Here is an 18,384-nt window from a genome sequence, read left to right on the forward strand (position 1 = left end):
GGCATCAGCTGTCACAGCCGCAGATCCTCCAGGGAGCTCATCAGGCAGCAGTCAGTGAACCTAGAACTGTAATCTCCTTTCTTACATCTTGGTGTTTATATTCTACCAGCAGCGGATTTCACTCTATCCAGCCTACCTGTGCCTTGTTGTCGTTTTGGTTTTATTTCTCTTTTACTTTTTTGGGGGGCCCACCACCCAACTCCCAAATAAATACAGAGTCTTATTTTTACATATGAATGCCCAGCCTTAGCTTGGCTTGTTTCTAGCCAGCTTTTGTTAAATTAAATTATCTTGTCTATCTTTTGCCTCTAGGCTTTTACTTTCTATATACCCTTTTTAAACTTCTTTTTAAAATTATTTTTATTGAGCTATACATTTTTCTCTGCTTCCCTCTCCTCCTCCCCATCCCCTTTTACCTTCTCCTGTGACCTCCATGTTCCCAATCTACTCAGGAGAGCTTGTCTTTTTCTCTTTCCTATGTAGATCCCTGTTTGTCTCTTTGATGGTTCTCTTTGTTGTTTAGGTTGTCTGCGGTTATGGGCTGTAGGTTGTTTTTTTCTTTGCTTTATGTCTAGAAGCCACTTATGAGTGAGTACATATTATATTTTTCTTCCTAGGTCTGAATTACCTCACTCAATGTTTTTTTTTTCTAGATCCATCCATTGGTGCAAATTTCAAAATGTCTTTTTTTTTTTTTTAACCACTGTGTAGTACTCATTTCTTTCCTTCTTACTCCATGGCTTACTATGTAGCTGGGTGGCTCCTTGGAGCTCTCTTCTCTCTCTTTTTTATTCTCTCTGCCTGGCAGCCCCTGCCTATCCTTTCTCCTGTCTAGCTATCGACTGTTTAGCTCTTTATTAGACCAATCAGGCATTTTAGACCAACAAAGTAAAACAGTTTTACAGAGTTAAACAAATGCAACATAAAAGAATGCAACATTTTTGCACCATTAAACAAATGTTTCACAGCATAAATGAATCTTTAACTAATATTCCACAACACCTGCAAACGTGTGTGATTGCTCTGTGAGTGCTGAGGTTCTTGGCCTGTCTGTAGGAAAGCAGCCCCCAGCCTGGTTACCGAGCTGGACTTCACAAAAGCTCCTCTTGCTTAACACCTGCTGTAGCCCCCCATCCAACACCAGCATCTCCACCTTGCTTGCTCTAATACATTTTATAACCTGCTCCAGAATTCACCTATGGTCAACTCCAGAACATTCTGCCATTTCATGCTCAATACCAAGAAGTACTGGGTGGTTGTGGTGGCCCTCCTATGCAATCCCCACACTTGGGAGGTTGAGGCTGTGGGATCAGGAGTTGGAGGACTAGCTTAGGGTCAGGGCAAGATCCTATCTCAAAAATAACAAATAACAAAACCACCCTGGCAAGTCTTTATGAGCTCTCAAAGGTTCTTCAATGGTCATACTCAGTGTTCTTGGTCTGACATTCAGAAAGTCCTCTACAATCTACAAGCTATTAACAGCTTCCCAGCTCCTCCTCAAGGCTGCCTCAGGTTCCAGCCCGTGTTCTCCCACCCCTGCCTGTCTCCTAGGAGAGGAGAGTCTCCACCCTGCTCTTGCCTATTCTTCAAACTCCACCTGACGCCACACTTTATCGTCTTCTCAGTCAGTACGTTGTAGTTCAGTGATTTCGCCCCAGCTCTAGATACAGAGACTGTGTACTTGTTGAGGCCCTAAGTCCTGTGCTCACATTCAAAACTGGTGTGAGCAGTCGTATTCGATAAACAGAAAAGCCTGAATTTTAGAGATCAACATGGCATCTCTTAAGACATGAAGAAGCAGGGCTACTAAACTGGCCTCTGGATGATCACCACTGCCATGGCTTCTGCTTCAAACTGTGGCCATTTCCCTCTCCGAGTTCCCATAACATTAGAAGCATCTACTTTTTGAGGAAGGAAAAATCCCTTTTATCACCTTCCAACCAGGTGAGATTGCAACGTCTCCAGGAAAAAAGTACCTCCTGCTCTCATCCAATGAGATTCAAGTCCAAAGAGATCTACACTCCTCGTGTCAATGTGACTCATAAACTAGCTTAGTTTCAGCCACACCGGTGGCTTGTTAAGAAACGCAAGTTCGGGAGCTTCAACCCGAGACTCTGAATTTCCAGTTTCAAGAGTTCACTGTATCTCCCAGAAAACGGCTGGCCGCCCTCTGTGGTTTTGCTTAATTAAAGGTGACCAGTGTCGCTAGACCACCGTTCTTCAGCTAAATCATCTCTTTCGATTATTCTTTTCCAGCCATGTGATCACCCCCACACCCCACATTTGTGAAAAAGCGGGAGTCCAGGTTTAAAGGGGCTCCACATTCCTCCAGTTTCCAAGCGACCGCATGAAACGTCGGCTTTTGAAACAGCCACTTGTGGTTTCTGTCTCAAACGCTGAGCCGGAAAGGGGTTTGATTGTGCGACCCCGGCTGGGCCTGAGCGACAGTTTTGCACATTGGGGCGGGCAGGCAGAGGGGATGGGCGGATGACTGGCAGTTGTGTTCTGCGTGCTGTTTGGAGACTGTTTATCTTGCCGCTCCAGCGTGCGCAGGAGCTCACCCTTACCGTTTCTTGTCAAAAAAAAAAAAAAAAAAAAGGCAATCCTGTGTCTCGTAGACCAAAAGTCACAAGCAACTTTCCTTTAAACCCCCAAATCCAAAAGCAGGCGGGGGAAGTGGTGTCCCCGTGCAGTCTCCCTAGAGGAAAAGGAACTGCAGTGTTTGTCCCCCAGTCACCGAGCAACACCCAGGCGAACAGGGTGCCTGTGGTCTGCTGTGGTTTTTCTTGCTCTTCCCTGCGCTGGTTCACTTCCACCCTCCGAACGCTCCAAGGCGCCCTCCAGCTGTGCGCTGGGCCCCAGCTGCAGGGTCTCGTACGCCACTCAGCCCCTTCCTCTCCCGGGAGGCGGGACCTCGCTCCGCCGCGCTGCGCGGGGCGTCCAGTAGGGGTCGTTGCTCGGCGGCGCGCTCCTACCGCGGTGAATAACGGGGCCGGGCGGGAGGAGAAAGGAAACCTGCTGGGGGAGGCGGCACGGCCCGGGGCGGGCGGGCGAGCGAGGGAGGAGAGAGTTCACTTTTGCCTCAGTGTCAGCGAGACGCGGCCGCTGCGGGCGCGGGCGAAGGAACACCAAGGGAGAGGGTCGGCCAGCTCGGAGAAGCCGGGCGAGGGCAGCCGGAGGCGGGATCGGAGCGCGCCCCTGGGGCGCGGAGCCGGCGAGCCTGGCCAGCGAGGAGAGCCACGGGGGGCGCGCCCCGGGAGGCCCCCCGGAGCCGCGCAGGATGCCGCACGAAGAGTTGCCGTCGCTGCAACGGCCCCGCTATGGCTGTGAGTGAGAGGGCTCCCTTTGAGCTTGGGGAACCCCTCTCGCTGGGACGGCATTGGGGAGGCCGAGGGGGGCCGGGTGCGCGCCGCGGAGGGCAGCGGCTGGCAAAGTTGGGAAGTGGGATTGCAAAGCAGCCGAGCGCCTATTTCCGCCCCTGTCCTCCAAATTCCTAACCCCAGCTTCCAGCCACGTCCCTCCACCCCGCAAGTCTCAGCGGCGCGGGCGCAGATCAGGTTGTGGTTTAGGGGTGTCAGGTGAGGAGCCCGCCTAGTTCCAGGCGCTGCCGGCTGGGGCCAGCGAGGGGTGGAGGGGGTCTGATGCTTCCCACCCTTAAGGGGCGGAAAGTTTGTTTGCTGTGGCTACAGGTGGGCACCGCAAGTACTGTAACTGAGCGCTCTGCGAGAGGTGAAGTCAGTTTCTTGGAAGGGCAGGCTTCTCCTCCTCCTAGCCTCTTTTGGGCCTCACCTGAGCAGCTGGAGCCTCTTTGGGCCCCACAGGTGTGAGGCCCTTCCAGCCAAAGCCCACAGGGACACGTCCCGCCCCCACCCACTTTCCTGGCGGCTCTCCCCGCCCCCAATCCCTCGCGCGGGAGGATTTCTGTGAGGACAGACTGGGAGCCTGTCTTGAAGGTGGTGGTGTGGGCTACCCGGGCTTGCCCGCGGAAAGAGGTGGCTTTGACTAACAAGAGGGAGCCAGATTATCACCAACCACGTGGCCCCGTGTGCAGAGTTCAGAGTCCTAAATCTGTGGTAGGAAGTATTTCCTTTAAAACAAACAGTAAGCTGGCTTTTTCTCCAGGATTGGCCCTGTCGGCAAACTCATGGCCAAGAACCATGGGTTAATCTTTTGCTCAGACTGGCCTTGGTAGCAGAAGTACCAGGTTTAAGTTAAGGTGGTGATTGATGCCTGCATTAGAGTTAGTGTGAACGTGTGGTTTGGGGTGTTTGGTAGGAACACAGATGAAATTTTTGGAAGAGGGTCGCCAGCTTCCCTAACACACACACACACACACTCACTCACTCACTCACTCACTCACTCACTCACTCACTCACTCACTCACTCACTCACACTAACTCACACAGTCACATCCCAGTCCTTGTGGTCTGTCAGAGGTGGGAGGTTCCCCTCCCCCTCCTTTCTTCTTGTGACAAGTAGAAGGAGCCAGCTGTAGCTTCTATAAAGTGAGAAAATGCATCCAGCGCGACCCAGTATTTTGCAGCCTGGGCCAGTTTGCAGTTGGTAAACCACACAGAGAGCTCCGGGACAGGAGGAGGAGCCCTGTGCTCATCTGGTGGTTGCAGTCAACCTCAGGCTTTGGATGTCCGTTCACGTGACCAGCTCTTGGTACATAAGGTGGTTTCACTGTGCCGAGCTGTAAGATGACTATGAAGTCTGTAAACTAGGTGACCCCACATTACAACATGGTTTGACATCACGTGGCCTGAGCTAGCCCTCATTAGCGACGTCCTGGTGTAGAGGTGATGAATGTAGCCCAGGATCACGCCTCTTTCCATTCACCCCTGCATGGGCATCTGAGGTGCCTGGTTTTTATTGAATCAGCCTACCACTTCAGCGTGTTTTAGGAGCCCAATCAAGGAGGCATAGACCTGGCAAACCTGAAGCCTGCTCTGTGGAGCGTCTTTCCTGGGAAATCTTCCTCTTTTTGTGCTAATCTGGTGTTGCAGGGTGGGGGTGCCCATTCTTGGAGTGATTTATTTACCTTCCCTGGGTTTGTCAAGTGCTGTTCTCCCATGACTCATCATGGTCAAATGGGGACTATGTGCTTCTGTGTTAACCACACTGTGAAATACGAAGGCTTTAATACAGTAGCCAGCTATGCCATGTAAACAATACTTTTGATACCATGTTCATGTCTAGCATATATATGTATACACACACATATATGTATATATATATAGTATGCTTTTTAAAAATGATATCTAGAACTGGTAAGATGGCTCAGCCAGTAAAGGTGCTTGCTGCCTGATGACCTGAGTTCAAGTCCCAAGATCTACATGGTACAAGGAGGGAACTAACTCCTCTAAGTTGTTATCTGACCTCCACAGGTGCACACATACACACACATGTACACACACACACACACACACACACACACACACACACGCACGCACACAGCATATCTGCCAGAGTGTACCTTGGTGTTAATAGACACTACTGAACTCTTTGACTATTTATCCAGAAGGTCCTGGTTTGGTATATGAGTTGTTGGTTTTCTGGGCCCCTTGTCAGGGCTGAACACGGTGCGGTGTCAGGAAAGACAACAGGGTTGTCCTCACCTTGTGTTATAGGGCATGCCTTTTCTTGCTTCCTGGATTGGTAAGCAGGTGAGTTCAGGAGGCTTCCAGCTCTACAACACAGGTTGGAGCCCCAAGACTTAAAGTAAACGCCAATAGTTTGTTCTGATGTCAGTTCGGTGCTAACAATTCCAAGTCTTTGAGACTCTGGTAAAATTGAAACACAACCATTTGGTTGTTTGAATGAAGTTGTTTTACTTGCTTCAAGTGTGGGCTTTTCTGCTCTCTACCCCCTTGAACTGTTTTTACAGTCAGTAATTCTTACATTGAGCAATTAAATTAACTTGGCTCAAGTTTCCTCTTCCCTCCCAGGTTACGTGTCTGTAAAATACCACATCCTAAGTTGTACTTGAGGGATTTGTCAGTAGACTCTTCATGGTAGATTGCTGAGGGCGTCCTGATTTGGACACAGGTGTGCACTGAATTAAAATGATATAGACTCATTTCCATTTAATTCCTGTTATTCCTGGTCATGTTCTCCTGCAGCCTGCAAAGTCTTGTGATGTGCTACAAACAAGGCAATGCTGTCATCGCAGTAGTGCAGTGTTGAGGAGCGGCCAGAAAGAAGAGGCAACAGCCTTAGTCATGCAAACACAGACACAGATGTAGATACAGGTTTAAATAGCATGGATGCTTAGGCGCAACATACAGTAACTTTTCTGCCTTTGAAATGAATTATGATGTATCTGCTGAGTGACTCCCGAAAACCCACTGCCTGAAAAACCACGATCTGTCGAAAGTTTTACTCCAGTTAATTACTTGAGAGTTAAAGAGGACTGTGAAAGCAAAAGACCTCCAGTTACGGTCCCTCCTCACTAGCAATCCAGTCAACATTGGAGTGTCATTCTGGGCAAGAAGGATGGACTTCTACTCTGAAAAACACAGGTCCTTCTCATGAGTTGCATTGTAAAAATAACAGTGACCAAGGTGTCCTTGTTTGCTCCCTTCAGAAAGTGAAGCATCCACCAGGTGTGGTGGTACGAGCTTGTAATTCCAATACCCAAGGCCAAGGCGGGATGATTATGATTTTGAGGTCAGCTTGGATTATATGAAGAGCTCGAGGCTCGTCTGAGCTACATGGCAAAATCTTTTAAAGAGAGAGAGAGAAAAGAGAGAGAGAGAAGGAAAAAGTTCAGCATAAAGGTCGGAGCGATAGCTAAGTCAGTGAAGTACTTGCCTGGAACGCATGAAGGTCTGATATCTATCCCTAGAGCCCTGGTCAAATAAAGAAGAGAACATCCAGATACGGTGGCAGAGGCACACGCTTATAGACACAGTGCTGGGGAGGCCGATGATCCTTGAGGCTCACTGGTGAGCAAGCCTGTCCTAATCAGAGAGCACCAGGTCCTGGTGAGACACCCTGTCTCAAAAACCAAAAGGTAGATAGCTTCAAGACCCGAGACTGACATGTGCAGGCAACCCATGTACATATACACACAAGGGCATCATCAATCAATCTTCCTCCCCTTCTTCATGTGTTGAAAAGCTGTAGCTGATAATGTTGATTATTGAGAGATGCTCTCGTCAGAAGGCTGGGCGGTGTGACTTCTAATCGCCTGGGAACTGGACTATTGAGGTGGTTAATGCAGCCGGTGCTTTACCTTAATGTCATTTCTGAAGCGGCCGACAGCGCTGTGTGAAAGGGCAGTGGTGGTGGCTCTATTGCGTGCAGCTCAGCTCTAACTCCCTCTGCACGTTCATCTGCGAGGTGGGAGAAGGTAGGTGTGCGACGCTACCCTGTGATGCTGGCCCCACAGACAGAAAGCCAAGCTACTCCTTTATGTTCTTGTGTTTTGGTTGAGCTCCCGAAGGTCAGCAGCTAAAGTGTTATTTTAGTATGCTTTTAACTTTAATTACACGTGCTGAATGACTTGTTTGGGAGAGTTTAAGCTTGTAATACCAAGTTTGTGTTCCAAGTTCATGTTATTTGGGGTGTTAGCTAACCTTCTTTTCTCTAGGGAACTGTTAGCTTGAAGCTGCCCCTTGCTCACCTACCCTTTTCTGGGCTTGGTGCTGGGAACCAAACCCCAGGCCTTGTCTACGCTCATCCACTGATCCCTGCGCCAGCCCTCCATAACCTTTACAACAGCTCTCTTTGGTTCAAGGCTCCTGTGCAAACAGCACTAATGTTGCTCCGTCTTCGGGGTAGCCAACACAGAAGCAGAGGTCACTCAGTTCCAGAGCAGGCAATTACCACGGGCTGTGGAATTAAGACTTGTGACCTACTAAGCCTGGGTGCTTAAAATGTGTTATTGTTCCTATCTGCTCAGTATTACTTTATGGGGATTGGGAGAAAGGAGTATGGCAAAATTCTCACAGAAGCTGAAATTCACGATACTGTGTCAGACCGCACAGCTAGTTGGTGACAGGGACAACTTGAAGCAACATGGCTAGACTGGAGTCTTTCCTCATCCACCATTTTGCCAAGATGCCATACCTGAGTTGTGTGTATGTCTGTGTGTGTGTGTAGGGGGTTACTCCCTTCTGTCTTTTTCAGCTATTGGTCAAGGAAGGAAGATTCATCAAAGTCCAGAAACTTATAGACAATCGGATGGGGTGCTATTAAAATTAGATGCGCTGTGTTCTTTAAGGTCAATTTCAAAGCTTGCTTTTTCCACAAGAAAGCATAGGCAATGCATAGACTTATATTTCTAGAGTACATTCAGGCTTGTCAAAGGATTCTGTGTATAGATAAAGACATTCCATCAGGCTCTGGGGCCCTGCTATGAAAAGAAGGCTTTTCCATAAGAATATAGTGGCACGCACCAATGGCTCTAAATAGGATAATTTGTAAAATGCATTTTATTACGTATACCATCCGTCCCTTGAAGCCTGGGTTTGATGAGAAAAGCGTGCAGTGGTGTGGCCTGCTGACTAGCGAGCATCCACTCTCACTTTTTGCCCTTTTTATCTTTTCTTCTTCAGAGGCAGCCTAATGGGATGGAGATGGCAAGAGCTTGAAAGGTGAATAGATTTAAGTCTGAATTCTGACTTCCATCCCTGCCTGAGTGGCCTTGGTGTCTCCTCCGGCACCTTGAGTTATAGACCTGATTCATGTGTGGTTGTTGGATCACAGGGCTAAACAAATTGTAGTTATTTCCATTACTTGAGCATGTATCTCTTATGTACAAAACACTGTGGGGGAGGGGGTCATAGCTACTTATAACTTCAAAGAAAATCTGAGGACTGGAGATATAGCTCAGTCCATAGAATGAATGGCAGGCATGTGGGATGCCTCGGGTTTGATCCCCGGCACTGCAGAAAGTAGGCAAGTGCTATCCCTGTGATCTCAGCTCTTGGAAGTTCAAGGCCATCCTCAGCTACTTAGGAGTTTTAGGCCAGCCTGAGCTACATAAGACCCTGTCAGAAGAAAGGAAGGAAAGAAGGGAGCTTGGGAGGAAGGAAGAAAGAAAGGCAGGCTGATAGATAAGGAATAACTCTTTTTAGTGTATTCTCAAGTTCTGCGGAAGTGATAATGTGAGAACCGTAGGCTGGAGCAACGAAAAGACTTTGTTGAGGATTCTGAATTTGAATAAGACCTTCGGATAGGTCAGGGGCAAAACTGAAAGGTATTCTGGTGTGTTTGTTGTGGGAATATTTCGCCAGGATATATGCTTATTGTGGATGGATGCTGAGGAGTAAAGAAGTAACTGGGAGGGGACACATCATGGAGTCCTTTATTTATAGGCAGTAAAGGTATCTTTTTAAAAAGTATATCTTGTGGTATCTTTTTTAAAGTATAATTTATTCATCTTTATTTTATGTGCATTGCTGTTTTGCCTGCATATATGTTTGTGTGAGAGTGTCAGATCTTGGTGTTACAAACAGTTGTGAGCTGCCATGTGGGCACTGGGAATTCAACCCTGGTCCTCTGGAAGAGCAGCCAGTGCTCTCAACGGCTAAGCATCTCTTCAGCCTAGCAGGTTTGTGGTGTTTTATGGGTGCCTGAGTAATAGGTATCTTCCTGGGCTTTGAGATGCTCATTTTTTTTTTGTTTGTTTAAACATGTTCTTGAGCAAGTAGCTCAGTAAAATAGTAGAGAGTAGGTATGGGTGTGTGTGCACAAGATGCACTCTGTTCCGACTGGCCCAAGGTCCTCTGGTTTGGGAGTACCTTTAGGATAGGCAGCGTTGCTAGATGGCTTTGCTGAAGTTAGTGAGTTCTCTGAGAACAGGTAAGGAAAACATGCATAGTTAGAGTGGGCATGGACCTTGACAGCTAGGTCATCAGGCAATAGGGTTTCTTCCTCTTCTTATTTCCTCATTCTCAGCGTTACCTGTGGCAATTTCCACCTCTCACGTTCCACTGGTAATCATGGTCTTCTGATGACCAATGTCCTGGTTTGGGTGAAGAATGATTGCGACCCTGGGTGCAGCTTATTTATTGGCAGTTGGCTGGGGAACTTGTCTCTTTAGCAAGAGACCCACAGATTTTACCACATTTAGCTGGATTCTCCTTTGGCTTTATAACCATGAGTTGCTTCTTGGTCACTTGGTTAGGATAAAGTGTCTTTTTGCAATCATGTATTGCACGCGACCTGTCTGTCACGGGAGCATCTCCTCAGGGCAGTAGTTTTCAAAGGACTGGAGCATTATTTGGAAACTTGTGAAAAGGCAGATGCCTGGCCTTACCCAGCCTGGAGAAGTTCTGGACTCCGTCCCCCCACTCTCCGAGTTTCACTAATGTTCCAGGTGATGCTGATGTCCTGGGACATTCCTGAAAAGCTGTTTCCAATGTTCTGTGACTCTCCTCACTGTGCATGCAGGGTTTTTGCAAAGTGAGTGAGTAAGCTTTTAACTGCTTTCATTTTTCTATTCCTACTGAAAGAAAAGATTTTTGTTTATTTTTCAAAAAAAAAAAAACAGCTGGTGGGGGAGCTGGAGAGATGGCTCAGTGGGTAAGAGCACTGGCTGCTCTTCTAGAGGACCTGGGTTCAGTTCCCAGCACCCCCGTGGCAGCTCCGGGTTGTCTGTAACTCCTGTTCCAGAGGATCCAACACCCTCACACAGACATACATGCAGACAAATGTACATAAAATATAAATAAATAAATTATCAATAAAAGATGTAGTTGGGTGCAGTGACTTACACACGCATTCTTCGCACTGAAGCAGGACTGCCATGATTTTGAGGGTAGTCTGGCTGTCTGGCTGAGTATGACTACCTCAAAAAATAAAAGCCAACAACAACAAAAAACCCCAATAATAAAAATTTAGATGCTTTTGGCATATGCATTTGCAGGTCAGACAACTCAGGCAACTAAGGTAGACGGATCAATTGAGCCCAGGAGAACTAGTTGGGCAATGTAGAAGGACTTTGCCCTAAATTGAACCCAATTTAGGTTCAAGGGGGCTAGAAGGACTAGGTTGTAGTTCAGCGGGCGGGACTGACTTGGCATATTTATGAGGGACCGTGGTTCAACTAAAGTAGCTTAGTTCCTGATGATTTTGCTTAGTTCTCATATTTCATTGACAATATGAATTCAATCTTAAGTAATGTTAATAATATATTTTGTTCTGTTGGCTCTAGCTACGCTGATTTGCATGTGCTAATATATTTTAATTACTTAGGAATCTAGCCAGTACTCTGCCCTTTGGCCCCAGGAATGAGTGCTATTGTTATAAGTTTAGCTCAGTCCGTTTTTATTCTACTTTTTACCTAAAAGAGGCACTCATTTCTATTGCTAATCACTGAGTTTGGAGTAAAGAGCAGACAGTTCATCTTGAGTTTAGGTTTGCTTTCTCCTGTGGATGCCAAGCAAGTTGCTTCGATTTTTGCAACATGTGGTTGGGAAAGTGTATCTTTAAAGGGTCGAATGATTTTATATGGACCTGTGTGTGCCCAGAATGGGCCTCCACTGGGCCCTGTCTCTAATGATGGGTAGCATTGGTGCAATTCCCTTCATCCATCATTGCTTCATTTGTCTTTCTATTCCCAGCTCTCCTTCCCCCTTCTACGCAAAGTCTATCTGCATTCCTATCTCCTTCTCCTTTGAGACTATGAAAATTCTTTAGTCTTTTCTGGGGACATCGAGTTCTGTCTATTAATTTAGTTGAGGATCAAATTAATATGTTGATGTTCACCTAAACTCTCGTATTTTATTAGTGTTTCCAAATAAGGCTGGAGAAGGTTTGGGTTTCTGTGATGGGTGTCATGTCCTCACAGTGGTCTCGCAGCTGTCCCCAGCATACCTGAATCATCATTTGAAAGTTAGCAAGCTGTCCCCATCTCATTTAGCCTTCCAGGGCTAGTGGTCATTGCCGCTGCTGCTGCTCTGAAGGATTTAGTGTCAGATAAATGAGAAGGAACTACTGGAAAAGTCTTGATATGCTATGCCTGGCTTCAACTGTAGTTTATTGCCCAGGTCAGCCAACTCTCCTGTGGGAGACTGGCAGGGAGGTGAGGAGGAGAAGGAGGAAGTACATGGACTCATTAGGCATCCTTCAGACCTCACTGCTTCCAGGACGTTTGCCAAGTTTGAAGTTCACAGGCCCAGTGAAACTGAACTGTGTGGTAACTAGGGTGCTGGAGAACCTTGCAGGCTGGGGCTGGCACTCAGTGACAGACAGAGAGCTCTTACTTGAGGTCCTCGGCTTGGTCTTCAGCCCACTAAGAAATAAAAATCCTTGGCTATTCGCTTTCAGATGACTTATTTGTTCTCTTACCTTCTCCCTTCTACCTTTCCCTTCTATTTATTATTATTACAATTATTTATTCCAGTGAGTGTCTTGTACTGGCTACTTTTATATCCTTGTTACCATGATACCCGACAAAGATAAATACAGGAGGAAAAATTGATTTGGGTTCCTAGTTTCAAGAGACTTTCAGCCCATCATAGCACAGAGGGCATGGTGGACCAACGGGGTTAATGGCAGCCGGAGCAGCGTCAGGGACTGTTCATATCACAGCAGACCATGAAACAGAGAGAGGCAGGTACTAGGAACCGACTATAACTTTCAACCTAATGACCCACTTTTTTCAGACAAACCTCATGTTTTAAAGGTTCCACAGTCTCCCAAAATAGCACAGATGTCTAGGGAACAATGGCTTGAGATACAAGCTGGTTTCTCAATGGGGGAACATTTCAAATTTAAACCACACGTATCATATAATCATTTACAATCTCCCTACTCCCCACTTCCCCAAAAGGAGCCACTGCCATCAGCCAGACTTGGCAGGTTCCATCATGGGAACTTGAGTAGATCACTTTCTCTTCCTTTGCTTCGGCTGTGGGCTCCCTGAGCAGGCAGGCTTTGCAGGGTTGCACTGGAGGACTTGGCAAGATGTCAGTCACACAGGCGCATGGAATGAGCTCTACCCGCCACCCCCCACAGTGCAGTTCCCATGTGAGTTCTAATAAGGCGGCTTCTGGAGCCTTGCTGCCTGTTAAACTCTTAGGAAGCTTGCCTGAGAAACGATCATTCCAAAACTACTACAAACTTGTGCTCGCTTTGTTCTGCGTTTACTAATGACTTTTATTCTGCAAATGGAAAACATACTTTTTTTTTTTTTAAAAAAAAAGAAAGCATATATAAAGATACTTCTCCTCTCCATGCAAACCAGGTCCGTCCTTTGGCATTGATTCTGGGGACAGTCTCGAAGCTTTTCTCCTTGTGTCTCCTGAAAAGTGTTCGCTATTGTTAGTCTGAACTGGCGAGTCGTTTGTGCATATATATTTCTCCCCGGTGTGAGCTGCGACTGTAACTTTGCGTATTTAATGAGGTGAGCTCTGAGAAAGAAATGAAATTTCTAATGTACTTTTACGTGGTAGTTTTGGAACCTCCGCACATGTACCTTTGGTCTCTTAAGTAAGACAGGCAAACAAGCCACCAAGCAAGCAACACTCTGTTTAGCCTGTGTTTGTGAGATCGTTCTTGAAAGTTCTGTAGAATTGTTTTAGAGATTGCCTTTAGGACAGGGACTCAGAGCAAGGATAGGTACAGTATTTGAAAGATTCTTTCAGTATGTATTACTTTTCTCAAAAAATAAAGCAAACGTGTATTTAAGAAAACATTGTACCACATTGATTCCTCTTAGAATAATGTGGTAGAACATAATAAAATTGGTGCCTGTCAGGAGTGTGCTCTTTGGTCAACACTGTCTTCCCAGCACTTGGTACTTAGGTTGTCTCAGCTGTTTCTACTCCGAATTTTAGTCAAAAGGCAGAGAAACGGTCATGTCAACCGTTTTATGGAGATAATGGATAGTTTTTCCTCTTCTCCAAATTTTCTCTGGTATGCATTTCTATAGCTGGAAAAGCTAAAAGTACTTACCTTTTTGCTTCTCAAGACACAGAGTCCGTTGTAGCTGTGGTCTCAACTTGGAGAAAATCAGAGCCTGTAGAGCAAGTCTATTATGACTGGGAGAATTTGTGACAGTTCAGTGTCCAGGTGTGCTTGTATGTGTATGTGTATGCATATGAGAATGTGTGCGTGCGTGAGAGAGAGAGAGAGAGAGAGAGAGAGAGAGAGAGAGAGAGAGACTGACGTGCTGAGAGGTCCCAGGACTCTGAGATGCTGTAGTTCAATTGGAGATAATGAAAGTTTGGATCAAAGGCATAAGGATCAGGAAAGAAACTGTAGCAATGATGAAAGAGGAAACCCTATCAGCAGTAGCTATTCAGCATTTAAACATTTCTAAGGAAGTGTATAGGGGTTCATCTTCATAATGAATCAAGTAGCATCTCCAGAGAGTAAAGATTGCTGGCACAGTGCAGAGGGGCTGCTCCCTTCTGTTAAAAGGAGAACTCTTGACAACCCAGAAAGGGCTGGATCACTCGTGATCATTCAGCACGAGATGAGAGGTGTCTCTGTGCCATGGACTTTACTCAGAGCTTGCAGATTCGGTATCTTTATGGGTCACATGTGACCAAGACCTGACATCAAATGACAGGAAGCCCTTTAATGTCTCCTAACCAGACAGCACCTTTGTCCCTCGAAAGGAGAGGCAAACATTTGTGAATAGTGCACAGGTAAAACAAGTTAGCTTGTTCCTGCCTGGCCTGTGGCAGCCACTGATGTGTGCACTGCGCTGTTGCAAAACTGAGATGCCATTGGAAGTGCTACCAGCCTGAAATAATGAGAACTGTGAGGCCAGGGGCAGTGGGAGGGAGTGATGCTTCCTGTGTGAGACTGGGCGTGACTTCTGAGCCGCCTTCTACATCTGGAAGGTGGGTTTGTGTTTACTTCACCTCCAAAGGGCCATGAGGCGAGGGAGAAGGCTCTGAAAGCAGTTTCAGTATCTGTATGCATAGTGGGGTGAGGAGGCAAGCTAGCACTTCCTCGACAACTCTTTGGTCTTGAGTGTTGAAAGGATACAGCATCTCATCGGCCAGAGGTAGTGCCTCTCTAGTGTAGAGACACACAGTGGCAGTGTGAGATGAACCACACAGTGGCGGACTCTGGTGTGAGATGAGCGCTTTCCTTTGCCTCTGGCTGAAAGGTGTGAGTTTGGTTTTCTAGGTTTAAACCTTTTAGCCAGCATCGTCTTTGTCCATCTGACCATTTCTCTAATAGGAAGTGTAAAAATTGAAACTGCTAATTAATGATAGGAATTGAAAAACTGGAAAGCCTTTCCCAGAGGCGTGTCTTCAGTCTGGAGTAGTTGGAAAGTGTTTGCTGAAGGAAAGGACATGGTACGAGACAGGGCCATCTCTGGTTTTTACAGGAGGGGAGGGGATAAGGCTTGGGAAGGCAATTTTGTCACCTCTTCTGTTGGTAGAGAACTTTTTTTTTTTTTTTTAACAAGGTGAGATGCTGTGACTTCTTGGGAAAGAAGTGGAGGCGTAGGTGTGGTGGACTCTTGGGCAGCTGGAGGCTGAGATCTCCCAGGGCTGAGCATAGGTATCACCAGCTGGCTAAGGTCGGGTGTTGAGTGCATTCCCATGGCTGTTGTCCATGCTGTCGCGATACCACATTTTGGCTTAGAGATCTAATTCATTAATTCATTAGGGTAGACCTGTATCCTGGTTGGGTTTTTTGGTTTTTTGTTTTTGTTTGTTTGTTTGTTTTTGTTGGTCATCTTGACTCAAGCTATAATCATTTGGGAAGAGGGACTTTCAATTGAGAAAATGGCCCCCATAACATTTGCCTGAAAGCAAGTCTGTAGGATCTTTTATTGATTGTTGATTGGTGAGGGTGGTGCCACCCTTGGAGAGGTCACCCAGGATAGTGTGAGAGAGCAAGATGTGAGGAGCAAGCCAGGAAACAGCACTCCTCTGTGGCCTGTGCATGAGCTCCTGCCTCCAGGTTCCTACCTCAGTCCCTCCCTCCCCTGGTTTCCCTCACTGATGGACTGTGACCTGGAAGTGTGAGGTGAAACAAACCCAGTAGAAACCCTAACAACATGGCTGCCCTTTAAAGTCTAAGGAACTTAACAAAATAAAGGCTGGTTTCCAAGAGGCTGTCCCCTAGAGCTGCTAATTGTTTCAGGGGATGTTTTTGTAGGGTATCTTAATTTTTATTCAATTATTACATGATACATTTATAATTTTCCTTTAAAATAATTTATTAGCATATATTACTTATATAAAGGAATTTCATTATGACTTCTTTTTTCTTTTTCTCTCTTTTTTTTTTTTCTTAAGGCAGGGTTTCTCTGTAACTTTGGAGCCTGTCCTGGAACTAGCTCTATAGACCAGGCTGGCCTAGAACTCACAGAGATTTGCCTGCCTCTGCCTACCGAGTGCTGGGATTAAAGGTGTGCGCCGCCACCACCACCCAGCATCTTTACGACATTTCAAAATGTATATAATGTTCTTTGATCACATCCACCCCCTCTGTTACTGCTTCTTATCTTCTCTCTTTTTCATACCCCTAGTCAGAATGGCTGTCACCAGGAAGAAAACAATACATGCCGGTGAGAACTCAAGGAAACAGAAGCCTTCATTCACTGCTGGTGTAAATGCAAATTAGTGCTGACACTGTGTAAATTAATACATAAGTTCCTCCTCCCCCATTCGATATAGATTCCCCATTGATTCAGTTATACCAACTCCTGGGTGTGCGTATATTCAAACGAATCAAGGTTAAATCCTGCAGGGATACTGCCTAACTGTGTTTATAACACACTGCTCACCATAGCCAAGCCAAGTTAAAGAATCAGACTAGCTGCCTATGGAAGAAGGGCTAAGGAAAATCTCCACTCCCACCATACCCCCATGACTTTCATTAAACCATAAAGAATCACATTAGGTTGTTTTTGTTTTTGTTTTCTACCCGTTTAAAAATGTTTGAACTTTCAGAGTCTCAAAGACGACAGTGAATGTTCCTTTCTTTCTCTTAGCCTTTCCATGTGCGAATACAGCACCACCTGCCCATCTGCAGGCTTTGGGACAGCACACCTCTAACCTCCTCAGCATGTATCTAAGCTACCGAGAATGAGGACACTCTCTTCCACAGGCACACCCTCAGGACCACGCTTTTTTTTTTCATCTCCCTTGGACAGTGTCAATTCTACATGGAGATTCCCCCCAGCTGGACTTTAGGGTCATCTTTCAGGGTCCAGTCAAGTTTCACAGTTTGACTGCTATGTTCCTTTCCCTGGATGGGATAGCTCCTGCATCTCCATCAGTTTAGTGACGCTGGGTCCCTGAGGTGCCCAGGCCAATTTCCCGATGTGGTTGCCTCCTGAATGTCTGTTTCCTTTGTACATCTGTCAGGGCACGGTGTCCTATGTACCATTCCCAGTGATGGGTAGATACTTTTCAAAAACCTCCCTGGAGATTGCAATGTATAGCCAAGGCTTGAAACTTTGCAGAAGTTAAAACCTGACATATAATATAAAATTACCATGGCCTTGCAGCATCAGAAGGACATTCAAAGAGAGGGGAAGGGGAACAAAAGAGGGTAAGGGTGTTGGGAGAAACAAAATATTGCATATTTTCCCATGTGCAAAATCTAGATTTAAATATACATGCAAGGCCAGGCATATTAGTACACACACACACACACACCTTTAATCCCAGCACTTGGGAGGCAAAGGCAGGCAGGTTTCTAAGTTTGAGGCTAGCCTGGTCTAGTAAGTTCCAGTCCAGCCAAGAACTACTCAATGAGACACTATCTCAAAGAACAAAAATAAATAAATAAATATCATACATGTGTGTAATATAAAGGCAAGGAAGGGAATTATTTGGGGACAGGAATGGTACCAAGTGATGGGAATTTAGGGAGCAAATATGAGCAATATGCAATGATATATGTATATGAAAACATAATTATTTTATGCTAAAATTAATCTTAAAGAATTATGTGAACTGTCCTTGTCCATCTGAAGAACTTTTCATCTTCTTGAACCAAAACTTTGGATGTATGAAGGGGCAATTCCTCTTCTTTCCCCCACCCACAACCTTGTTCCTACCCTTACCCCTCTGTAATGGCTGCTGTAGACACCTCATGGAGGTGACATCATAGAGCTAGTGTTAGGTCTTCTGGACCAGGCATGTCTCATTTAGCATTTCTTCAGAGTTCATCCCGGTCACAGTCTGTGTCAATTTTTCCTTCCTTATGAATAAACCAAATAATACTCCAGCTTGTGGAGACCGTGTACGTGCGCCATGATGCCTGTTGGTTTGTTGATGGCCACTTGGCTACTGGGACCAAAAGCTGCTGTGAACAGAACATGCCCTTCTTTTGGATATGTACCAGCCAGTGGGATTGTTGGCCTACACTGGCAATTCTGTGTTTAGTTATTTGAGAAGCCACTGTGTGCTCCTCGCTTTAAAGAGAGTAAATTGAAGAAGACGTAGA

The 18,384-nt window shown here is 46.1% G+C and overlaps 1 protein-coding gene across 2 annotated transcripts in view; it reads left to right on the top strand.

Moving 5' to 3' along the window:
* The first annotated feature begins 3,037 nt into the window (after positions 1 to 3,037).
* The window catches only part of Iqgap2 (IQ motif containing GTPase activating protein 2), a 301,482-nt gene continuing 286,135 nt past the window's right edge, over positions 3,038 to 18,384 (top strand). Inside the window, exon 1 of one of the 2 annotated variants that reach the window (XM_050153835.1) lies at positions 3,038 to 3,326. In XM_050153835.1, the coding sequence (XP_050009792.1) occupies positions 3,281 to 3,326 (46 nt within the window). In that variant the 5' untranslated portion in view covers positions 3,038 to 3,280. The remainder of the gene's footprint in view (positions 3,327 to 18,384) is intronic. The other variant, XM_050153834.1, reaches the window with a different exon arrangement.

The sequence above is a fragment of the Alexandromys fortis genome, unplaced genomic scaffold, assembly GCF_014885135.2.
Source record: "Alexandromys fortis isolate MF-2015 unplaced genomic scaffold, M_Fortis_MF-2015_v1.1 scaffold_79, whole genome shotgun sequence".
In the NCBI taxonomy this organism is placed as follows: Eukaryota; Metazoa; Chordata; class Mammalia; order Rodentia; family Cricetidae; genus Alexandromys; species Alexandromys fortis.